Genomic DNA, 26,040 nt, shown 5'->3' with positions numbered 1-26,040 from the left:
CCTATGGCCAGTGCCATGGCATTACCTAGGGTGGGAAGTGATCATACCCCCATTGTGTGGGACTCTGGGAGTGGACAAAACAATAGGGGTAGGAGTTTCAAGTTTGAGAAATGGTGGATCACCAGGCCTGATTTTAGGGAGTTAGTAAACAAAGCGTGGAGTACTAGATGTAACAGTACCAATCTTTTGGATGTCTGGCAGCATAAGGTCGGGACTTTTAGAAGGATGACCAAAGGGTGGAGTAGAAATATAGAGTCTTTTCTTAGGAAAAACAAGAATGAGGTGATGTTAGAATTGAAGGAAATATGCCCTGTAGGCAATAATAAAGTTGTTATTTATATTTCCTCATATCATGATAAATGTTTATTATTCATGCTAGAATTGTATTAACCGGAAACTTAGTACATGTGTGAATACATAGACAAAATAGAGTGTCGCTAGTATGCCTCTACTTGACTAGCTTGTTAATCAAAGATGGTTATGTTTCCTGACCATAGACATGTGTTGTCATTTGATGAACGGGATCACATCATTAGAGCATGATGTGATGGACAAGACCCATCCGTTAGCATAGCATAATGATCATTTAGTTTTATTGCTATTGCTTTCATCATGACTTATACATGTTCCTTTGACAATGAGATTATGCAACTCCGAATACCGGAGGAACACCTTGTGTGCTATCAAACATCACAACATAACTGGGTGATTATAAAGATGCTCTACAGATGTCTCCGAAGGTGTTTGTTGGGTTGGCATAGATCAAGATTAGGATTTGTCACTCCGTGTATCGGAGAGGTATCTCTGGGCCCTCTCGGTGATGCACATCACTATAAGCCTTGCAAGCAATGTGACTAATGAGTTTGTCATGGGATGATGCATTACGGAACGAGTAAGAGATTGCCGGTAACGAGATTGAAATGGGTATGATGATACCGCCGATCGAATCTCGGGCAAGTAACATACCGATGAAAAAGGGAACAACGTATGTTGTTATGCGGTTTGACCGATAAAGATCTTTGTAGAATATGTAGGAGCCAATATGAGCATCCAGGTTCCGCTATTGGTTATTGACCGGAGATGTGTCTCGGTCATGTCTACATAGTTCTCGAACCCGTAGGGTCCGCACGCTTAACGTTTGATGACGATTTGTATTATGAGTTATGTGATTTGATGACCGAAGTTTGTTCGGAGTCCCGGATGAGATCACGGACATGACGAGGAGTCTCTAAATGGTCGAGAGGTAAAGATTCATATATATGACGATGATATTTGGACACCGGAAGTGTTCTGGGTGATACCGGGTCACCGGAAGGGGTTCCAGGCAACCCCCGGCAAAGATATGTGCTTAATGGGCCAAGTAAGGGAACACACCAGCCCACAAGGGGCTGGTGCGCCCCCTATAGGGCCAGCCACGTGGGGAGAAAGGGAAAGGAGAGGAGGGAAAGGAAAGTATGAAGTAGGACTCCTACTTCCTTCCCCTCCCCCTCCTTCCTTTCCCCCTTGTCCAAATATGGTAGGGGGCGAATTGGACTAGTGGCCCAAGTAGGATTCCTCCTACTTGGGCGCGCCCTAGGCTGCCTCCCTCCCTCTCCCTCCTTTATATACGTGGGGAGGGCACCTCTAAAACACACATCAATTGTTCCTAGCTGTGTACAGTGCCCCCCTCCACAGTTAACACCTCGGTCATATCGTTGTAGTGCTTAGCGAAGCCCTGCGCCGGTAACTTCATCATCACCATCGCCACGCCATCGTGCTGATGGAACTCTCCCTCGTCCTCAACTGGATCAAGAGCTCGAGAGACGTCATCGTGCTGAACGTGTGCTGAACATGGAGGTGCCGTACGTTCGGTACTTGGATCGGTTGGATCATGAAGACGTTCGACTACATCAACCGCGTTACTAAACGCTTCCGCTTTCGGTCTATGAGGGCACGTGGACACACTCTCCCTGCTCGTTGCTATGCTTCTCCTAGATAGATCTTGCGTGATCATAGGTTTTTTTTGAAATACTACGTTCTCCAACAAGAATATGAGTTACTGGATATTTAGGCTGAGAGCGGCAATATGCCTGAGGAAGATAGGAATAGAATGACTGACATTTTTAGGGAGCTTGCCAATTTTTGGCAAGTGGAAGAGATTAAAGCTAGGCAAAGATCTAGAGAAAGAGACATCATAGAATGGGATAGAAATACAACATATTTTAATGTTGTGGCAAACGAGAGGAGAAGGAAAAAGACCATACATGTGTTGGAAGGGGCTGAAGGCCCTACCTCTAACCCTGCTAGGATGCAAAAAAATGCAGTAGAATATTATAAAAAACTATTTGAATGGGAGCCTAGACCAGACATTAACCTCAGAGATGATTTTTTTTGAGGAAAATGAAAAAGTGTCTAGTCTAGAGAACAACAACCTAGAAACTACATTCACTCAGGAAGAGATTAGAGAAGCAGTGTTTGGGTCTTATTCTGATGGAGCACTTGGCCTAGATGGGCTAGCTTTCATGTTCTACCAGGAATACTGGGAGATAATTAAAGATGATCTAATTAAGCTCTTTGATACTTGGTTTGAGGGTGATCTAGATATTTTTAGACTTAATTTTGCTATGATCACACTTATCCCAAAGGAAGATGAGGCCAAGACCATGAACAAATTTAGGCCCATCAGCCTCCTGAATTGTAGTTTTAAGATTTTTTCTAAGGTACTTACTAATAGACTAGCTATGATAATTGGGAGACTGGTTTCTGGATGCCAATCTGCCTTTATTAGAGGTATATATATTCTTGAAAGTGTAGATACTGCTCATGAGATTATACATGAGGTTCATTCTTCTGGGAAACAGGGTCTGGTACATAAATTGGATTATGAGAATGCTTATGATGAGGTAAACTTAGATTTTGTCTATGAGGTTTTGAAACTCAGAGGATTTGGTCCTAGATGGATTAAATGGGTAAAGAGTTTAACTGAGAATGGCTCTAGGAGTCAAGCTGAATGGGATGGAGAGTGATTTCTTCATCACAGGGAAGGGTTTGAGGCAGGGGGACCCCTTTTCCCCTCTCCTGTTTAACCTAGTAGTAGATGTGTTTTCCAGGATGTTGGTTAAACGTAGTAGAGCTGGTTTAGTTAAAGGTTTGTGTCCTGAGATGATGGAGGGAGGGGTTATGTGCTGTCACGCCCAATATGCGACTCTATCCTAAAGAGACTCGAAGGTCCCACCAAGGATAGAACCGCATATTGACACGCTTTTGCAAGGTGGATATCATTACATCAAACCATTACATAATAGATGGGGATACATACAAAAGGCATACAAATGCCACAAGAATACATCAATACATCATATAAAATCAACATCCGACTACGGATGAACACAAACAGAAGCTCAAACAACATCCACCCTGCTAGCTCAGGATGCTGACCAGGAACCTAACCCAAGCTCGACGAAGAAGAATAAGAACTCCAAAACTTGTAAACATCGCTCTCACGACATGATCGTCGCATTACCTGTACCTGCAACTGTTGGTGTAGTAAACTGTGAGCCACGAGGACTCAGCAATCCCATTACCATGGGTATCAAGACTAGCAACACTTAATGGGTATGGAAAGGATAAGTGGTGAGGTTGCAGCAGCGACTAAGCAAAGTATGGTAGCTAACTTACGAGTACAAGAGTAAGATGAGAAACTATGCAAATGGTCGCAAACTAGAAATGATCAAGAAGTGATCCTGAACTACTTACGTTCAAACATAACCCAACCGTGTTCTCCTCTCGACTTCCCCGAAAAGAGACAGTCACGGTTACGCAACGCGGTTGGTGAATTTTAGTTAAGCTTACTTCAAGTCCTCTACAACCAGATATTAACAAATTCCCATCTGCCACATAACCGTGGTCACGACTCTCAAAAGTTTAAACCCTACAGGGGTGTCCCAACTTAGCCCATGACAAGCTCATGATCCGCGGAGACCATCCTCTATCGCGGGACACCTGATCAGACTCGGAATCCCGGTGCACAAGACATTTCGACAATGGTAAAAGAAAACCAGCAAGACCGCCCGAATGTGCTGACAAATCCCGATAGGAGCTGCACATATCTCGTTCTCGGGGCACACCGGATGAGACATCCTACTAGTAAAACCAACCCTCGAGTTTCCCCGAGGTGGCTCCGCAGTCTGCTCGGTTCGGACCAACACTCAGAGGAGCACTGGTCCGGGGGGGGGGGTTGATTAAAAATCCATGGGGGCCGGCAAGTCCCTATGCAAGTTTTAGATGTTATTGGGCAAATGGTAAAACCAATGTTGGGCCTTGCTGGAAGAGTTTTATTCAAAGCAAACTGTCAAGAGGGTCCCATACCCCTCATCGTGTTAGGGACGCAAAAATTAAGGAACATAACACCGGTATGACGGAAACTAGGGCGGCAAGAGTGGAACAAAATACCAAGCTTAAGGCCGAGCCTTCCACCCTTTACCAAGTATATAGATGCATTAATTAAATAAGAGATATTGTGATATCCCAAAATATCCATGTCCCAACATGGAATAACCTGCAACTGCACCTGCAACTAGCAACACTATAAGAGGGGCTAAGAAAAGCGGTAACATAGCCAAACAACGGTTTGCTAGGAAGGGTAAAAAAGGTTAGAGGCTATCATGGTAATATGGGAGGCTTGATAAACAAGTGGTAGGTAGCGCGGCATAGCGATAGCATCGGGACAACTAGCATAACAAAGATAGTAGTGAGATCCAAGGTGACGGTCATCCTGCCTGAAATCCCGCTAGGAAGAAGAACGAGTCCATGAAGAAGATGAAGCCACGTAGTCGAACGAATCCTCACAATCGCAACGAAACAGGAACTATCGGGAAGGAGCACAACCGGAAAGAAGCAAACAACATGGTAAACACACAACACATAAACATGACATGATGCTCAACCAAGTATGATGCATGACAAGGCTACATGATGCTACTCATGGCAAGAGATGATGCATACAAGAGCAACACACCAAAGCAAGTTTAAATGAGGCCGGAAACAACCTATAACAATTCCGGTAAGTGCTCATATGCAATTTTCGAAATTGGTCCAGATCTGATTAGAACACAATGTTGAAGTTGTTAAACATCAAGCTAAAGTGCACCAAGATGATCTACACGGTTTTCTAGTCAAGTTACATATAAAGTTTGTTTAATTCGGAGCTACAGTCTAGAAGATATGAGCAAAACAAGTTAAACAAGGCATTGATGCAAATGCAAACAAAACAACATCACAAGCACTCCAAAACATGGATGCAACAAGGTAAAATGAAACTACATGCAAAACCAAGCAAGTTTCATATAGAGCATGCTCAAAACGGAGCCACTGTTCAACACATACACTCAATACAAGATTCAAACACAATCTGCCCAAAACAACAACTAAGCACTTTGCAATCAAGGAAACAACATGCTACACGAATCATATGAGCAAGAACTTAACATGCACTCAAAGTACATACAACATGATTCAAATAAAATTTAAGGTTCAGGTTCATAGGGATCAAGATTAATCCAGGATGATCAAAGCAAATAGCAACTTAATAACACAAATTATGACTTAGTGAAAAACAGGGCATACATGTGAGCAGGAATAACATGTTGACATATTGGAGGCATGAAACAATGATGATATAGTGCAAGAACATGGCAAACAAGATCATGGCATTAAAGTACAGGTTAAACATGGCAAAACATGATTACTAAGCATCTCCATATGACCCATAGATCAATGGCAAGCAACAAGACAAGATGCAACATGATATAAGCTGATTCTCAGACTCGAGAGGAAATCTGGGAATGCAAACAATAACATTATGGTGCTGACTTTGGAGGCACATAACAACAAGCATAGCAACTTTAATAATTATGCAAAAGAGGTGGGCATGTAGTAGACATGATATACTTCAACTTAGTCCATGGTCACAAGTTCATATGAAGCATGGAGTAATTACTATGAGTCTATAAATCATGCAAAAAGGAACATGCTGTTAACAGGATGACAGATTTAACATGATGGCAACTTGAGAGTAAGAAAGAGGCAAGCTACATCAAGTTATAATGACAACCAAGGGAATGGCATCAAACTACACATAACAAGGAGCAAATAACATCAAGGCATCATAACCATATGGCTTATGGACTAGTGGGAACCAACAAGACAAGTTTGAATGTTGTAACAGTTTCAGCAAGTGTAAAACAGCAACATCAGGATAGCATGTTTGCAAGCTTGGAACAGAAGTCATATGAAGTCTAAAATTATCAAACTTGGCATGTGGACAAAGTACTCATAGCATAATTCAATTCATGTAAAGGGAGCATCACCAAACGAGGCATAGATTAATCAATAACAACCTCACAACATGGCATCATGAAGTTAACAGAAAACTGGAACGTCATATAGGCATGTTCATGGCAATTAAAACATATGATATAGGACATGTATGAGGCATAAAAAGGCATGGCATGATAGACCATAACATGGACATAAAAACATGTCAACTAGGCCTCTCCAGATTACGCATGGAATGGATGGTACCTTCAAGTAAGCATGGCAACATAAAGTAACAGTTACAGACTTAGTAAAATTCACTAAGTCTCAGAAATCAGCAACATCAAGTAGCACACTTTGCAAGCTTGTGATAGTCATCAAAAGGCACATAAAAATACATGGATTGCACCACTGTAAAGATGGCATGAAGATGCTTCTAAAACATGTAGACATGATGCACAAAAGATGCACACAGAAAATGCAATGAAAAAGACAAAACAACAAGTTATGACAACCTCAGTAGGTTAATATCATACAACACTCTTGCAACGAGGATTAAGGCATCCATATGAACGACAACATGCATGAAAATGACACTAGCATGTAGAGCATCATGAGACGAACAATTTGACATAACATACACACAAAATGGAGCAACATGCACGGAGATATGCCAAGCTGAACATGCACACATGATGTTAGAAAACCTGGGACTTAGTGGAATTTTACCCTCGCGGAAACGGGACGAGGAAGACCCGGGACAGAGTGGTGGGGTGTTTGGATGGGATCCCGATGGATCTCGTCCCGATCCACATGATCCGGTGACGAGGCGGACGCGGGCGACGACGGCGACCTCCGGCGATGCTCTGACGACGGAGGGAGGCGGAGCTTGAGGCGGCGGGGCGAGGTCAGCGGCGGGCGGCGGCGCGAAGACGGCGAGGCGCGGCGAGGTAGCGCACGCGAGTGGTGGTGCGCAGCGACGGCGGATGGGCGATGCGGCGGCGAGCAAAGGCGGCAACGGCGCGAGTAGGAGGTGGCGGCGCAAGGCGGTGGACGCGCGGTTGAGCTCGGGGCGCTGCGCGCGGTCGGCGGCGGGCCTGCCCTGGGCCCCGGCGGGCCACGGTGGCGGGGGAGGTCCGTGGGATAGGTGGCAGCTCCGGATTGGTGCGGTGGCGATAGAGGACGCGTCCGGTGACGGACGGACGTGTCCGGTGGTGGAGGAGGAGAGGGGCTAGGGGTTCGTTTGAAAATTTTGGGGGTGGGGGCTTATTTATAGGTAGAGGGAGCTAGGAGAGTCCAAATGAGGTGCGGTTTTCACCCACACGATCGTTATCCAACGACGAAGAGCATGGAGGGGGGTTAGATCGTTTAGTGGGTTGTTATGAAGGGGTGCTGGGTTGCAAAGCGAAGGAGGGGTTTCGGTTAACGCGGTTAACCCTTGGGGCATCAAACGACCTCCAAATGGAACGAAATTTGACATGCGGTCTACCGGTGATATATCAAGGCCACTCGACAAATCTAGGCCCATTCCGAGGACGTTTTTCTCCCGCTCACAAAACAAGGCCTGAGAGGTGCAACAGGTGCGTGTGAGAGTGTCGGATTCCAAAACGGACAACGGAGAAAGAGACCAGATGCAAGTTTGAAAAACATGCAGATGCAATGCACATGATGACATGGCAAAGATGCAACACGCAAGCAAATGACATGGCAATGACGGCGAATAACTGGAAGACACCTGGCAGATCGGACTCAGGGCGTTACATGTGCCTACAATATGCAGACAATACCCTCTTATTCCTCCAGCCAGACCTCAGGGCAGCGCTTAATATCAAGTGGATCCTTACCTGCTTTGAGCAGGTCTCTGGGATGAGGATCAATTTCCACAAAGCGCGCTTATTCCAATTAATGTAGGGGCAGATGAGTTGGCCCCTTTTATCGATATATTATAGTGTGTTGCTGGGGACTTCCCTATTAAATATTTGGGCATACCATTGCATTATAGCAAGTTGAGTCGAGACGACTTACAATTCCTGATAGATAAGATATTAGCTAGGATAGCTGGCTGGAGGGGGAAGCTTCTCTCCTATTTAGGGAAGATTACCTTGATCAAATCCTTCCTGGCTAGTATTCCTTTATACCTTCTGTCCTTCATTAAGTTTCCTAAATGGGCTATCCAACTGATCAACTCACAATGGCTAGCTATTTGTGGAGTGACAGTGAGGGGAATAATAAGATCCATTTAGCAAACTGGCCTTCCATTTGCATGAAGGAGTTTGGAGGGATGGGGGTTCTTAATCTGCAAGACATGAACTTGTGCCTGATTGGGGCATGGGTTAAGAGATACATTGTAGGGGAAGGGACTCTTTAGAGGAGAGTGATTGATAGCAAGTATAGCACTAGGAGTCCTAACATACTTTGTTGTCATGATAGCAATGCCTCTCAATTCTGGAAAGGGGTGCAGTGGGCCATGCAAGCGGTTAGAATGGGCTATAAATGGTCAGTTGGTAATGGTAGATCGATTAGACTCTGGGAAGATATTTGGCATGGGAATGCGCCCTTGGCTACCCAATGCCGGGATCTTTACTTTCTGGTTAATGAGAAGAATAAAACCATAGCTGAGATTTCGGATGGACATGAGCTCAAACGTTCATTTAGGAGGACGTTTTCGGATGAACTCATGGTTCAATGATTTGACATGATTAATATCCTCAAAATGTATAGTCTTAGTCAGGAAGAGGATCCCCTAATCTGGCAATATGAATCTAAAGGGATCTACTCTACGAAATCTCGGTATGCTATAATTAACTTTAGAGGAGTTCAACCTATTTTCCTCCCTGTGGTTTGGAAAATTAAGGTGCCCCCGAAGATACAAGGGTTCCTTTGGTTGTTCTCTCAAAATAAGATCATGACCTGCGATAATTTGAGGAAGAGGGGGTTACCAGAGCCACTTGAGCGTGTGCATTGCACTGACATTGAGTCAATGTTTCATCTGTTTTTCGAGTGTGTAGTGGATAGATTAGTGTGGAAGGAGGTTGAGATCTTCTTTAACATAGTCATTAAAGATTTTGATTCGTTGGGTAGGTGGTGGTTGTGTGAAAAGAAACAACTACACTTAAATGTGGTTTCCTCCGCAGTCCTGTGGGGGCTGTGGAACTGTAGAAATGCCATAGTGTTTAATCCATGCTCTTGGATTCCCATGAAACAGGTGTTCGGTCGAGTCCTGCAGTACCTAAAGGATTGGATGAAACCATTTGAGGATCTCCAAGGGGGAAAGATGCAGGCTCTCCAGGAGGCTTTGTGGAAGAAACTGAAAAATCCCTCAGAGTTGGAACCGGGGAGTTGAACTGCAAGATGGGGCTGGAGACCCTATCGTGGGCTAAGGCCATCGGTGGTGCTGCACATGGTGGGAGGATCACACTAGAGTACCAACAGAAGAACCCTCAAGAGGTGGACACCATCCATGTGGTCTTCGCTGGGTGAGGAAGATGGCCTCCCTACAATGCAGCATCCTTGATCTGTCGTCAACATTGAGGAATTGATGTTGATTCTTGTAATATTTGGTCGGATTAAAACTAGATTTAGGGTGGCCAGTTAGTAGCTTGTTGTTGGACACCTTCTCTGTTGGGGTGATTGCTTTTGGTTTGTAGCTCCGGCTTGTGGTACTCGTTTGACTTCTGTTTTCTAAATGAAATGTGGAGCCGGGGGGAGGCCCCTGATCTTCGAAAAAAACTAATTAGGAAAATTTCCTTTTGTTCACATGCATGTTGTTGTGTGTATAGACATGAATGGAAAGAGAGCCATATCAATTCATAATTTTTTTCCAAGCCAATCGAGTCAAGCTATCAGCCTTGCGAACATGATGCTAATACAAATATATAAAAGATGTTGCAAGCTAGCAAATGACAACCTTAATCCTACTAAAGCTAATGCCCAAGTTTATCATGATGTTCCTATGCCAGAAGTTACAGAAAAAACTACAATTATAATCATAGAGTATGATCAAGACTCTATTAGACGTCTTCAAATTTGGCAACACCCTCCTGGATAGCAAGATGGTTTAGGTGTTTTCATATATTCGAGGTCCCCTATCAACTAATCTTGGAAGAGTATGAATTTACTAGAACATGTGTCGGATTTCGGGTTCCGGCAAAACCCTTGAGGTTTGAACACTGGGGTGCGCACGAAGATCTCTCCTCCCCCTCGGACTCTCCCTCACCGCTATCTCAAGGCTCAGCGCGTCGAACTCGCAGAACAAAGGAACACAAGATTTATACTGGTTCGGGCCACCGATGTGGTGTAATACCCTACTCCAGTGTGCTGTGGTGGATTGCCTCTTGGGGTGAGGATGAACAGTTACAAGGGAAGAACAACCTCCTGAGGAGAGGTGCTCTTGTGCTCGATGAGCTTGTGCGTATGAGGGTGTAATGGATCTGGTCCAAGATGAGATCAGATGTCTCCCTACGGTGGTGTCTAGTCCTATTTATAGAGGCCCTGATCCTCTTCCCAAATATTAGGCGGGAAGTGATCCCACAACGGCCAATTTGAAGGGGACAACTAGTACAAGCTATCCTGACAAAAGGTGGTCTTCGCCTGTCAAAGGCGCTGGTGGTGACGCCGTCCTGGGCTCCATGGTGACCTCCGTCCTGCCGGTCTTGGTCTTGTTGCACCGATATGGAAAACTTTGCTTGATGACTCCTTGCTCGCGCTTGCCTCTTTAGCACCAAAGAGGAAACGAGGACACTATGCGCGCTGGCGCCCGCCTGGCCCCGGTTGTCATGGCTTGCGTCACATGAACCTCGCGAGGTGCCCCTTGCCTTGATCTCTCCGCCCCTCGCGAGCCAGCCTGGTGAGGCCTCCCCCGAGGAGGTCTTGCGTCGTCCGCCTCACGAGGCTCGGCCCCTCGCGAGGGTCTTGAGTGTTTGCTGGTGAAGATGGGCCGTACGTGGCCGCTGGTGGAGCCACGCTGTGGGCCGCAGGTAGGCAAGTCTGGGGACCCCATTCCTAGGATGCCGACAGTAGCCCCCGGGCCCAAGGCGCGCTCGGACTTGGCTTCGAGGCGAAGCCAAGGGGCAAGTGGGGAGCGCCGCGGGCCCCAACAGCCTGCGGCCTCGATTGACGTGTGGTGATTGATGGGACGTGGGCGTCACCGCTTTCCCATGCTGCCTTGACAACTGCCCGACTTGACGAGTCCCTGCTGCATGCAGAAAAGGGCCATTATTACCATAGATTGTGGAGGCCAACGGTTGGCCTCCTTCTGGCTATAAATGGGAAGGGGGGAGCGGAGCCCCCACCACCCATATCTTCCTTCGATCCTCCTGATTCTTGTTCTTCTTCCTTGCTTTGCTGCTACACCACGTCTCCCATGGCGCCAATTCGGAGGTTCTCCACCGCCAAGAAGGGAACCCCCCCCCCCCCCGTGATGAGCCTGGGCCTCTTCCGCTGAAGAAGAGGCTGGCCCACCGCCGCGACGTAGTCATGAGGCCGGATGTGTCGAGGTCTTGGTGCGAGCGGCCACCTTTCGGGTATCCGCTGCCTCTGTACGCCCAAGCCAAGGGCTCCGGAGGGAGAGGCAGCGAGCGGCGCCGCCCACACCGTGGCCATGGTGACGCACGCCATCGCCCCACGAGCCCACGCCGCGGACTCCTCGCACGAACTCGTGATGTGGGTGGCGATGCCTCCGCGCACTTGGATTCGCTTTCCGCAGTTCTTCTCCGCCCAGATGTCGTTGAGGTGGCCCCTCGAGCTTTGGCCGCAGCACGCCGACTGCGACGCCCCGGCAACTGGAGCGGAGGTTGAAGCCGTCTCCCCGGCAAGATCTTCATGACCCGTGGCTGGGGCGTGGTTGCTCGAGTCTGCCGTGCGGAAGGCGCCCTCGCCATCCATTTTGAGTACGGCGGCGCCTCCACGATGTTCTTCAAGGTCTTCGACGAGGAAGGCCGCCGCTTGGAGTGCTGTCCTGAAGGGGGTCATCGGGACGGTACAGCGGCCAACGCCGAGCCTGCCGCTGGCTTCGCCAGCAGCTCCTCCAGCAGTAGCGGTGGCGCTTGGGAGTTCAGCGACTCTCCTGAGCCCTACGAGACCCCAGAGACGAGCGACGATAACTACGTGCCCCCGAGCTCTCGCCGCGCCCGGAGCAAGGCCGTAGCGTCCGGCCGCCGCCGTCGCGGATCTGGATGGGGTTGGCGCCAGCCTCCCGTGGCCCACTATTGATGATGGCGTCGGCCGCGCTGGCGCGTGTAGATAGGCCCCCTAGAAACTCCCTTGTTTTGTTCCCTGCGAGGAATCGAGATGGACCCCGTGGGGGCATGTAAAGGGTCTGTAATGTCTTTTGTTGATGTTATCCTCATTATGAAATTTTGCAAAGGCATGTCCTGCTTCGGCTCGGTCTCCCCTTTCCAACCCCGTGGCAGCTTGGTGCTCTATGCCGACATGTCCTGATCCCGAGGCAGGTTGCAGTCGTCGCTGGTATGCCAGGTCGCGATGCCGTGGTCAAGGCCAGGAGGTGAGCGGCCTGAGGTCCAGTAAGAGCTCCTGAGGCGCGATGCTCAAGAGGTCCCCTTTAGCGCGCAAGCAGCTACCTAAAGGTGGGAAAGGGAGGCGACGTCGCCGCAGCAAGGCTGCGAGAGGTGGGAATCTTATGCCGTAGTGCTCGGCCGACTCGGGTGCGAAACTTATCTTGGCAGTCCAGAGTCGGTTCCTTGTGCTGCGCCAGACTCGTGCGTCGACGGCCGTAGCGTAGCAAGGTTAGGCCCGTGTGAGCCTCCCCTCTTCTCCACGCTCTTCTATGTGCTCTACGTCCTTAGGTCCCGGCCCTCGAGCGAGCTCAGCCACCGCTGGTATGCCAGGTCACGGTGTCGTGGTCAAGGCCAGGGGGTGAGGGCTGGAGAGCGAGTAAGAGATCCTGAGTCGCGATGCTCATGAGCCCCCCTTTTAACGCACAAGCGAATTGCATGGGAGAAGAGGGAGCCCATGGTACCACCTGTTGTTGTCCTCAGGAGGTTCCTGCAGGTTAGCGCGAGGAGGGACACAAATTGCCACTACGATTGCCCGTCTGCCACTGGTCGCTTCGCAAGAAGATGAAGGCACTGAGGGTCTGGTGAGGTGAGGTGCGCGGGCGTGCCGCGAGCCAGAGCTCGACCGCTCAGATTTGTCAGCATTGCAGGGACGGACCCAAGCACAAGCGTCGTGCCAGCGTGAGTAGCTCCTGTGGTGGGTGGCAATCAAGCAGGTGATGACTATAAATAACTCATGCATGGGAACCAACTAGCTTAGATAGATGCGAGAACGATACATGCCACTGGGACGGACCCGAGCGGGCTGGGGATGATGCAGCCCGAGGGGGCGCCCCCAGTAAGGTAAGCTAAAGATGCAAGAGGATACACGCCGCAGGGACAGGCCCATGCGACCTGGGAATAATGCAGCCTGAGGGGCACTCCCAGCTGAATGAACTTGGAAAATGTCACCTGGTTTTGTTGTCGAAGGAGCGTTGGGGTAGCTGAAGGCGCGCGCTGAAGAAGTCGCTCCTCATGAGCCGCCAAGACCTTGAGCCTTGGGAGGCTCCGAGGGCTCAGGTGGCTCCCTGAGTACCGTCTCCATCTCCGCCAGGACCGCGTGATGCCTGGCCTCCTGGGTTGCCAGGATGCTTTGTAGGTTGCGTTGGAAGGCGGCTGCCACGCTCGGCAGGCCAAACGACATGCGAACATAGCTGTGAGGTGGGCCCTCACAACGGCCAGCGCACGAAGGCCAGAAGCACTCCTGAGATGCGGCCCTATTGAGTCCTGGGATGTCGATGCAGACACGCAGCTCGCCACCGTCGCCTGGATGGAGAGCTGCGCCAGGTGGGCGGCGGTCGCTGCATATCAACCTTGCTTCTTGAAGCTCTTGGGTGGCCTTGACGATGAACTCCTGAGCGCCGGGCGTTCCTCGCCTGGTGCCCTCCTGAGGGAAACATGCCGCGAAGCTCGCCTCCACGTGGTGCCCGAGCTCCTCCCTCGTGATGTTGGCCAGGTCCGAGGCCCTCCAGAAGAGAGCCCCCGAGCCCTGCCCGAGGAGGGCGCCGGGCGCACCTTCCTATGCGAGGGAGGGAGGCGCCCCAGGTGCGGGCGCCAATCCTGATGCGACGCCGTTAGAGATACCCCCCCCCTGAGGCCCTGTGTGGAGTAGCTGCTTCTTCTTCTTAGGGGCGGCTTCAGGAGGGTACTCCGTGCCCTTGCTGTCAGGGTCTTCAATTGCTGCGGCTTGGAAGGCGCGTGATACGTCTCCAGCGTATCTATAATTTTTGATTGCTCCATGCTATTATATTATCTATTTTGGATGTTAATGGGCTTATTTTTACACTTTTATATTATTTTTGGGACTAACCTATTAACCGGAGGCCCAACCCAAATTGCTGTTTTCTTGCCTATTTCAGTGTTTCGAAGAAAAGGAATATCAAACGGAGTCCAAACGGAATGAAACCTTTGGGAGAGTTATTTCTGGAACGGAAGCAATACAGGAGACTTGGAGTAGACATCAGGGAAGCTTCGAGGTGGCCATGAGGCAGGGAGGCGCGCCTGCCCCCCTGGGCGCGCCCCCCACCCTCGTGGGCCCCTCATGGCTCCCCTGACCGACTTCTTTTGCCTATATATATCAATATACCCTAAAAACATAGGGGAACAAAATAGATCGGGAGTTCCGCCACCAGAAGCCTCCGTAGCCACCAAAAACCAATCTAGACCCGTTCTGGCACCCTGCCGGAGGGGGGGGGGATCCCCCTCCGGTGGCCATCTTCATCATCCCGACGCTCTCCATGACGAGGAGGGAGTAGTCCACCCTCGGGGCTGAGGGTATGTACCAGTAGCTATGTGTTTGATCTCTCTCTCTCTCTCATGTTCTTGAGGTGGTATGATCTTGATGTATCACGAGCTTTGCTATTATAGTTGGATCTTATGATGTTTCTCCCCCTCTACTGTCTTGTGATGGATTGAGTTTTCCCTTTGAAGTCATCTTATCGGATTGAGTCTTTAAGGATTTGAGAACACTTGATGTATGTCTTGCACATGCTTATCTGTGGTGACAATGGGATATCATGTGATCCACTTGATGTATGTTTTGGTGATCAACTTGCGAGTTCCATGACCTTGTGAACTTATGCATAGGGGTTGGCACACGTTTTCGTCTTGACTCCCCGGTAGAAATTTTGGGGCACTCTTTGAAGTTCTTTGTGTTCGTTGAATAGATGAATCCGAGATTGTGTGATGCATATCGTATAATCATACCCACGAATACTTGAGGTGACATTGGAGTATCTAGGTGACATTAGGGTTTCGGTTGATTTGTGTCTTAAGGTGTTATTCTAGTACGAACTCTATAATAGATCGAGCAGAAAGAATAACTTTGAGGTGGTTTCGTACCCTACCATAATCTCTTCGTTTGTTCTCCGCTATTAGTGACTTTGGAGTGACTCTTTGTTGCATGTTGAGGGATAGTTATATGATCTAATTATGTTATTATTGTTGAGAGAACTTGCACTAGTGAAAGTATGAACCCTAGGCCTCGTTTCAAAGCATTGCAATACCGTTTGTGCTCACTTTTATCATTAGTTACCTTGCTGTTTTTATATTTTCATATTACAAAAACCTATATCTACCTTACATATTGCACTTGTATCACCATCTCTTCGCCGAACTAGTGCACCTTTACAATTTACCATTTTATTGGGTGTGTTGGGGACACAAGAGACTCTTTGTTATTTGGTTGCAGGGTTGTTTGAGAGAGACCATCTTCATCCTACGCCTCCCACGGATTGATAAACCTTAGGTCATCCACTTGAGGGAAATTTGCTACTGTCCTACAAACCTCTGCACTTGGAGGCCCAACAACGTCTACAAGAAGAAGGTTGTGTAGTAGACATCAAGCTCTTTTCTGGCGCCGTTGCCGGGGAGGTTAGCGCTTGAAGATATATCTTTAGATCTTGCAGTCGAATCTTTTTGTTTCTTGTTTTAGCACTAGTTTAGTTTATAAAAGAAAACTACAAAAAAATGGAATTGAGTTCGCCTCACACGCTTCATCTTTTTAATATCTTTCGTGAGAATGATGGAAAGGAAAATTGTGCTCAAATTCTAGAAGAAGAAGTCTCTAAAATGTTTGGCACTAAATCTTTGAATGATGAGCATGATTGCAATGTTGGTAGTATGAACTCCTTGAATATCCATAGTACTAATGATGATTGCACTACTCATGATGAAAATGTCTCTTATAAGCATGTCAACTTTTGTGGAGTGCATAGAGTTTGCAAGTACACACCAATTAGGGAAAATAGAATTTGCAAGAGGCATAAGTATTTGGAAACTAAGTGGTTGCAAGAGAGGCTAGATGTTTGCGCTGAAAATTTAAAATTTCTTCACCAGACTTGTGAACTTTGCAATGAACATGGTCATTTAAATCTCTGATGAAAATTGTTCCATGATCGTATCGTGTCCAAAAATTGTGATGATTTGATTTCCCTTGCACATCATAATGAACTTTGTTTGCTTTTGGGTTATGAAGAAATGAAATGTATAACTAAGCATATTCCAGAATATAACCTTGAGAAATTCCTCGATATTGATCTAGAAGAAATTTTTATGTATTGTGCGGTGAATTGCATTGAAAATCCTTATATTGCCAATTACATAAAGAAAAGAAAACAAATAGAGGATGAAGAGAATACTAATGAAAGGGAAGAGGCTTCCCAATATCCTGCTATTATTTCTTATGATGAATCAGGTAATGAGGAGGAGCCTTCTAATCAACCAATCTCATCAATAAGGAGCTCCAAAAAGAGTATTGAACCCACACATAATGTGAAGAAGAAAAAGAAAAGACGAAGGAGCAAAGGTGAAAAGGTATCCCTCCCAAATGACTTTGCCCCTATTACTCATTGTGATGATGATAATTGCTATAGTATTGGTGCTATCCATACTATTAATGATGAGAGTGATTATGCTTATGATATGAAAAGGCCCAAGCTTGGGGATGCTATTTGATGAGAATTACATGTTTGAGAATATATTTGCTGCAATTAATGTTTGCCCCAAGCTTGGGGATGCTATGTTTAATGAAGATGATATTTCTAGCCTCCCAAGTTTTGATATGCAAATTTATTATGGTGATAGCATGCCCCCTACTTATGATGATTATATTGATGAAAGTGGGTTTGGAAGAGTGTCAACTTTAGGAAGTAATGATCCCACTATTTTGGAGGGTGTTGAATCTTATTGTGATAATGATGAAAGTGGATTTGGATAGGTCATGACTTTATTTAGTAATGATTCCACTATCTTGGAAGAGGTTTCAATCGATTATGATGAGAACAAAGTTGCTACTTATGTTGATTATTGTGATGATACTTATGCTATAAAAAGTAGTGATGATTATATTTATAAACCTTGTCATGATTATGATTACCCTTTTTATGAACATTACTCTTTTAATGTGGAAACAATTTATAGTATTCGAGTTTCTTATGATACTCCCACTATTCCGAATGAGAAGAATTTTGCTTATGTGGAGAGTAGTAAATTTTCTATGCTTGTAGATCATGAAAAGAATGCTCCATGTGATGGTTATATTGTTGAATTCATTCATGGTTCTACTGAAAATTATTATGAGGGAGTAATATATGCTCGTAGGAATTGCAATAATATCAAGTTTCCTCTCTATGTGCTTAAAGTTTTAAAGTTATGCTTGTTTTGCCTTCCTATGCTAGTTGATTATTGTTCCCATAAATTGTTTGCTCACAAAATCCCTATGCATAGGAAGTGGGTTAGACTTAAATGTTCTAGTCATATTCTTCATGATGTTCTCTTTATGTTACAATTCTTATCTTTTATGTGAGCATCATTTAAATCATCACGCCTAGCTAGGGGCGTTAAACGGTAGCGCTTGTTGGGAGGCAACCCAACTTTATTTTTGTTCCTTGATTTTTGCTCCTGTTTAGTAATAAACAATTTATCTAGCCTCTGTTTATATGTGGTTTTATATTTTAATTAGTGTTTGTGCCAAGTAGAACCTTTGGGAAGACTTGGGGAAAGTCTTTGCGATCATGCTATAAAAAACAGAAACTTTAGCGCTCACGAGATTTGCTGACATATCTTATTGGAGATTGATATTTAGTTAGTTATTTTTGCAGATGATTAATAGATAAATTCCTCACGTCCAGCAATTTATTTTAGAATTTTTTGGGTTCTAGAAGTATACGTTTGATCCAGATACTACAGACTGTTCTGTTTTTGACAGATTCTGTTTTCTATGTGTTGTTTGCTTATTTTGATGAATCTATGAGTAGTATCGGAGGGTATGAACCATAGATAAGTTGGAATGCAGTATATATTACACCAATATGAATTTAGAATGAGTTCACAACAGTACCTAAGTGGTGATTTATTTTCTTATACTAACGGAGCTTACGAGTTTTCTGTTAAGTTTTGTGTTGTGACATTTTCAAGTTTTGGGTAAAGATTCGATGGACTATGGAATAAGGAGTGGCAAGAGCCTAAGCTTGGGGATGACCAAGGCACCCCAAGGTAATATTCAAGGACACCAAAAAGCCTAAGCTTGGGGATGCCCTAGAAGGCATCCCCTCTTTCGTCTTTGTCTATCGGTAACTTTACTTGGAGCTATATTTTTATTCACCACATGATATGTGTTTTGCTTGGAGCGTCTTGTATGATTTTAGTCTTTGCTTTTTAGTTTACCACAATCACCCTTGCTGTACACACCCTTTGAGAGAGACTCACATGATTTGAAATTTATTAAAATACTCTATGTGCTTCACTTATATCTTTTGAGCCATATAGTTTTTGCTCTAGTGCATCACTTATATCTTTTAGAGCACGGCGGTGGTTTTATTTTATAGAAATAATTGATCTCTCATGCTTCACTTATATTATTTTGAGAATCCTTTAGAACAACATGGAAATTTGCTTTTAAGAATAATATAAAAACTTTCATAGAAGTGCATTGAATACTATGAGAAGTTTGATACGTGATAATTGTTTTGAGATATGGAGATGGTGATATTAGAGTCAAGCTAGTTGAGTAGTTGTGAATTTGAGAAATACTTGTGTTGAAGTTTGTGCTTCCCGTAGCATGCACGTATGGTGAACCGTTATGTGATGAAGTTGGAGCATGATTTATTTATTGATTGTCTTCCTTATGAGTGGCGGTCGGGGACGAGCGATGGTCTTTTCCTACCAATCTATCCCCCTAGGAGCATGCGCGTAATACTTTGTTTCGATAACTAATAGGATTTTGCAATAAGTATGTGAGTTCTTTATGACTAATGTTGAGTCCATGGATTACACACACTCTTACCCTTCCACCATTGCTAGTCTCTCTAGTATCGCGCAACTTTCGCCGGTACCATAAACCCACCACATACCTTCCTCAAAACAGCCACCATACCTACCTATTATGGCATTTCCATAGCCATTCCGAGATATATTGCCATGCAACTTTCCACCGTTCCATTATTATGGGACGCTTCATCATTGTCATATTGCTTGCATGATCATGTAGTTGACATCGTATTTGTGGCAAAGCCACCGTTCATAATTTTTTTCATACATGTCACTCTTGATTCATTGCATATCCCGGTACACCGCCGGAGGCATTCACATAGAGTCATATTTTGTTCTAAGTATTGAGTTGTAATTCTTGAGTTGTAAGTAAAAAGAAGTGTGATGATCATCATTATTAGAGCATTGTCCCAGTGAGGAAAGGATGATGGAGACCATGATTCCCCCACAAGTCGGGATGAGACTCCGGACAAAAAAAAGAAAAGAAAAGAAAAGAGGCCAAAAAGAAAAAGAAAAAATAAAGAAGGCCCAAATAAAAAAATGAGAGAAAAAGAGAGAAGGGGCAATGCTACTATCCTTTTACCACACTTGTGCTTCAAAGTAGCACCATGATCTTCATGATAGAGAGTCTCCTATGTTGTCACTTTCATATACTAGTGGGAATCTTTCATTATAGAACTTGGCTTGTATATTCCAACGATGGGCTTCCTCAAATGCCCTAGGTCTTCGTGAGCAAGCGAGTTGGATGCACACCCACTTAGTTTCTTTTGTTGAGCTTTCATACATTTATAGCATTAGTGCATCCGTTGCATGGCAATCCCTACTCACTCACATTGATATCTATTGATGGGATCTCCATAACCCGTTGATACGCCTAGTTGATGTGAGACTATCTTCTCCTTTTTGTCTTCTCCACAACCACCATTCTATTCCACCTATAGTGCTATGTCCATGGCTCACGCTCATGTATTGCGTGAAGATTGAAAAAGTTTGAGAACATCAAAAGTATGAAACAATTGCTTGGCTTGTCGTCGGGGTTGTGCATGATTTAAATATTTTGTGTGATGAAGATAGAGCATAGCCAGACTATATAATTTTGTAGGATAGCTTTCTTTGGCCATATTATTTTGAGAAGACATGATTACTTTGTTAGTATGTTTGAAGTATTATTATTTTTATGTCAATATTAAACTTTTTTCTTGAATCTTATGGATCTGAATATTCTTGCCACAATAAAGAGAATTACATGGATAAATATGTTAGGTAGCATTCCACATCAAAAATTCTGTTTTTATCATTTACCTACTCGAGGACGAGCAGGAATTAAGCTTGGGGATGCTGATACGTCTCCAGTATATCTATAATTTTTGATTGCTCCATGCTATTACATTATCTATTTTGGATGTTAATGGGCTTATTTTTACACTTTTATATTATTTTTTGGACTAACCTATTAACCGGAGGCCCAGCCCAAATTGTTGTTTTCTTGCCTATTTCAGTGTTTCGAAGAAAATGAATATCAAGCGGAGTCCAACCGGAATGAAACCTTCAGGAGAGTTATTTCTGGAATGGAAGCAATCCAGGAGACTTGGAGTAGACGTCAGGGAAGCTTCGAGGTGGCCACGAGGCAGGGAGGCAAGCCTGCCCCCTGGGCGCGCCCCCACCCTCGTAGGCCCCTCGTGGCTCCCCTGACCGACTTCCTTTGCCTATATATATATATATATCAATATACCCTAAAAACATATGGGAAAAGAATAGATCGGGAGTTCCACCACCAGAAGCCTCCGTAGCCACCAAAAACCAATCTAGACCCGTTCCGGCACCCTGCCGGAGGGGGGGAATCCCTCTCCGGTGGCCATCTTCATCATCCCGACGCTCTTCATGACGAGGAGGGAGTAGTCCACCCTAGGGGCTGAGGGTATGTACCAGTAGCTATGTGTTTGATCTCTCTCTCTCTCTCGTGTTCTTGAGGTGGTACGATCTTGATGTATCGCGAGCTTTGCTATTATAGTTGGATCTTATGATGTTTCTCCCCCTCTAGTCTCTTGTGATGGATTGAGTTTTGCCTTTGAAGTTATCTTATCAGATTGAGTCTTTAAGGATTTGAGAACAGTTGATGTATGTCTTGTACGTGCTTATCTGTGGTGACAATGGGATATCATGTGATCCACTTGATGTATGTTTTGGTGATCAACTTACGAGTTTCGTGATCTCGTGAACTTATGCATAGGGGTTGGCACATGTTTTCGTCTTGACTCTCCAGTAGAAACTTTGGGGCACTCTTTGAAGTTCTTTGTGTTGGTTGAATAGATGAATCTGAGATTGTGTGATGCATATCGTATAATCATACCCACGGATACTTGAGGTGACATTGGAGTATCTAGGTGACATTAGGGTTTTGGTTGATTTGTGTCTTAAGGTGTTATTCTAGTACGAACTCTATAATAGATCGAACGGAAAGAATAACTTTGAGGTGGTTTCGTACCCTACCATAATCTCTTCGTTTGTTCTCAGCATTAGTGACTTTGTAGTGACTCTTTATTGCATGTTGAGGGATAGTTATATGATCCAATTATGTTATTATTGTTGAGAGAACTTGCACTAGTGAAAGTATGAACCCTAGGCCTCGTTTCAAAGCATTGCAATACCGTTTGTGCTCACTTTTATCATTAGTTACCTTGCTGTTTTTATATTTTCAGATTACAAAAACCTATATCTACCTTCCATATTGCACTTGTATCACCATCTCTTCGCCGAAATAGTGCACCTATACTATTTACCATTGTATTGGGTGTGTTGGGGACACAAGAGACTCTTTGTTATTTGGTTGCAGGGTTGTTTGAGAGAGACCATCTTCATCCTATGCCTCCCACGGATTGATAAACCTTATGTCATCCACTTGAGGGAAATTTGCTACTGTCCTACAAACCTCTTCACTTGGAGGCCCAACAACATCTACAAGAAGAAGATTGTGTAGTAGACATCAACGCGCTCCAGGGAGCACACTGCATCTGTTTCTTCGCAGGGGACTGTGATGATCCCGCCGCTTCCTGGCATCTTGAGAACGTTGTAGCCATGGTGGGTCACTGCCATGAACTTGGCTAATGCTGGGTACCCGAGGATGGCATTGTACGACAGACGGATGTGGGCAACGTCGAAGTCGACGAGCTCGGTGTGGTAGTTTTCACGCTGACCGAAGGTGACAGGGAGACGAACTTGCCCTATCGGGGTGATGGAGCCGTCGGTCACTCCTGAGAAGGGCTTAGTAGGCTGCAGCTGATCATAGGGCACTTGAAGGTTGTCGAACGTCTCGACGGACCGGACACTGTGCCCCGCGCCGCCGTCGATGAGGGTCTTGGTGACTTGGACATTGCTGATGATGGGTGGGCAGAGCATCGGGAGGACGCCAGCGGTCACCGTGCATTTGAGCTGGTCCGCCGAGCTGAAGGTGATGGCGTACTTGGACCACCTGAGCGGGCGCTTGGCCTCGAGCCTGGGGAGGGCTGCATTCACCTCACGAGAGAACTTCTTGAGGATGCGCTGGGAAGCCGGGGCCTGAGCACCACCCAAGATGCAAGCGATAGCACGCGGTTCCTGGAAGCCCCCAACCCCCTCGTCCTGATGGTGGTCGTCGTTCCTTCTTGGTGGTGGCGGTAGCGGAGGGAGGCTAGGATTGCCCTGAGGACGGTCCTCGCAAGGCTGGTCGCACCAGGAGCCCTCACGAGGCTGCTCCTGCCAGTAGTCCTCACGAGGCCGGTCGCGCCACTCCTGGCGGGGGCCGCGGTTGTCCGAGCGTCCGCTACCTCGTCCTACTCCTCGGCCAGAGCCCCGGTCATTGCGCTCGGGGCGTCGACCGAAGCGGCCATCTCGGATGGCCCTGAGCTCTTGACAATCGTTAGTGTTGTGGCTGTGCACGTTGTGGAAGGCGTAGAACGGACGGCTGCCCTTGGACGACATGGGGTGGCCCCAGCCGCGCTTCGTGTTCAGCTCTGCCGCGAGTACGACTACTCCCTTGCGCTTCACGTCCTTGACCTTGGCCTTCTTCTCCTCTGGGTCGGCAGCAGGGAGCTCGAGGAGGGAGGGACGCCCCTCCTCAGCTCTTGCACACTTGGTTGCAATGTTGAACAGCTCCAGAGTCATGCATAGCTCCTCGTGGATGGCGAGCTCCTCCTTCATCTTGATGTCACGGACGCCATCGGAAAATGCTGAGATGATGGCCTCGTCCGTCACCTTGGGGATCTTGAGGCGGATGCTGTTGAAGGCTGGATGTACTTTTGCAAGGTCTCTCCCGGCTGTTGCTTGATGCGGCGCGGGTCACCCGCGGCCAGAGGGCGGTCGCGAGTGCCCTGGAAGTTGACGATGAAGCGGTCGCGCATCTCATCCCAGGAGGAGATTGATCCCACAGGCAGGTTCAGGAGCCATGAGCGGGCGCCATCCTTGAGAGCCATGAGAAACCAGTTTGACATGACCTTTTCGTCGCCGTTGGCCGCCTCGATGCTCAACTCGTAGAGCTGCAGGAACTCCGCGGGGTCGGGGGTGCCATCGTAGCGCGGAGGCAGATCCGGCTTGAACTTGCCTAGCCAAACGATGGTGCGCAGCTCGGGAGCGACGGCGCGGCAGCCTGCGGTGGCCACCGGGGCCCTCTGCAGGGGCGGAGCCTGCCCTTGATGTTCGCGCACCATCGCCGTAGGCGGCACGTGGTCTTGTCGTGGTGGTGCCAGGAGCGCTGGAGCGTTTTCTTGCGGCCGGGGAACCTCTTGGCAGCTTCCTTCTTCGTGCGCGGGCACACGGCTTGGCGGATCATGCCGCGGGACCGTGCGTCTTGGGGCAAGGACACCATCTTGATGCGGAGGGGGCGGTGGTGCTCCATGAGCTGCGCGTCTTAGTGCAAGGGCGCCATCTTGATGTGGAGGCGGCGGAGGCGCTCCGTGAGCTACATCGCCTGCGGCTGGAGGTGGGCGAGGCAGCGAGAGGGATGGTGCAGGAGAGCCCCCTGCGGCGTAGACGAGCTCGACGATGCGGTATAACCAGTCCTCGTAGAGGTCGTCGACTGCGCGGTAGAGCAGGAGCTCGCGTGCCATGAGCAGCGCAGCCTGCGCGGCCGTGGGTGCGCGGCGAGCGTGAGACGATGAGCCGGCCGGAGTCAGCGACGGGGTGACGGTGCGGCCGTCTCGCCGCACGGAGGGGTGCAGTGATGATGCTTGCTGCTCGTTTGCTTCCAGGCCGGTAGCGGCGTTGGCAGCAGGAGATGGAGAACGGCGGGGAGGCCCGCCGACAGGGGCTGTCTGAGCGACACGGGCGGCGAGGGCGGCCCGGCGCTCGGCGCGGGCTCGACGCGCGTCTGACATGGATGCGGTGGAGCAGTGGAACGTGGATCAACGGAAGGAAAGCTTTAGAGCACCCCTACCTGGCGCGCCAAATGTCGGATTTCGGGTTCCGGCAAAACCCTTGAGGTTCGAACACTTGGGTGCGCACGAAGATCTCTCCTCCCCCTCGGACTCTCCCTCACCGCGATCTCAAGGCTCAGCGCTTCGAACTCGCAGAACAAAGGAACACAAAATTTATACTGGTTTGGGCCACTGATGTGGTGTAATACCCTACTCCAGTGTGGTGTGGTGGATTGCCTCTTGGGCTGAGGATGAATAGTTACATGGGAAGAACAACCTCCTGAGGAGAGGTGTTCTTGTGCTCGATGAGCTTGTGCGTATGAGGGTGGAATGGATCTGGTCCAAGATGAGATCAGATGCCTCCCTACGGTGGTGGCTAGTCCTATTTATAGAGGCCCTGGTCCTCTTCCCAAATATTAGGCAGGAAGGGATCCCACAACGTGAAGGGGGACAACTAGTACAAGCTATCCTGACAAAAGGTGGTCTTCGCGTGTCAAAGGCTCTGGTGGTGACGCCGTCCCGGGCTCCATGGTGACCTCCGTCCTGCCGGTCTTGGTCTTGTTGCACCGATATGGAAACCTTTGCCTGATGCCTCGGGACTCCTCTCCCGTGCTTGCCTCTTTAGCACCAAAGAGGAAACGAGGACACTGTGCGCGCTGGCGCCCGCCTGGCCCCGGTCATCATGGCTTGTGTCATAGGAACCTCGCGAGGTGCCCCTTGCCTTGATCTCTCCGCCCCTCGTGAGCCAGCCTGGTGAAGCCGCCACCGAGGAGGTCTTGCGTCGTCCTCCTCGCGAGGCTCGGCCCCTTGCGATGGTCTTGAGTGTTTGCTGGTGAAGATGGGCCGTATGGGGCCGCTGGTGGAGCCACGCCATGGGTCGCAGGTAGGCAAGTCTGGGGACCCCCATTCCCAGGACGCTGACAACATGTGCTGACCGTCGCCGATCCAAATGAGGAACGAACACAACACCACAAATCCAATTGGGAATGTGGTCAGGAATGGAGCCAAAACTTTGGAGGGAGGGGGAGGCACTACTGGAA

At 47.5% G+C, this 26,040-nt stretch overlaps 1 protein-coding gene across 1 annotated transcript; it reads right to left on the bottom strand.

Moving 5' to 3' along the window:
* Positions 1 to 14,153: 14,153 nt before the first annotated feature.
* Positions 14,154 to 23,789, bottom strand: LOC147970460 (uncharacterized). Its single transcript, XM_087523447.1, has 2 exons — positions 22,602 to 23,789; positions 14,154 to 14,552 (listed from the first exon to the last, which is right to left on the bottom strand). Exons 1-2 carry the CDS (start codon positions 23,787 to 23,789, stop codon positions 14,154 to 14,156), a joined length of 1,587 nt encoding a protein of 528 aa, XP_087379573.1.
* Positions 23,790 to 26,040: the final 2,251 nt, after the last annotated feature.

Source organism: Triticum urartu, chromosome 5A (assembly GCF_056163025.1).
Source record: "Triticum urartu cultivar PI428250 chromosome 5A, HENAU_Tu73, whole genome shotgun sequence".
Taxonomy (NCBI): domain Eukaryota; kingdom Viridiplantae; phylum Streptophyta; class Magnoliopsida; order Poales; family Poaceae; genus Triticum; species Triticum urartu.
The sequence above is the reverse complement of the archived record's forward strand: the minus strand, read 5'-3'. Positions and strand labels throughout refer to the sequence as shown.

Bases quoted from the DNA above. Each gene is read 5' to 3' on its own strand.
- LOC147970460 (XM_087523447.1), bottom strand. From the start codon at position 23,789: ATGAAGGAGGAGCTCGCCATCCACGAGGAGCTATGCATGACTCTGGAG. The intron at 14,553-22,601 runs GTTGATGTCTAC...GATACGCTGGAG, and splicing joins CAGTGTGCTCCCTGGAGCGC to ACGTATCACGCGCCTTCCAA.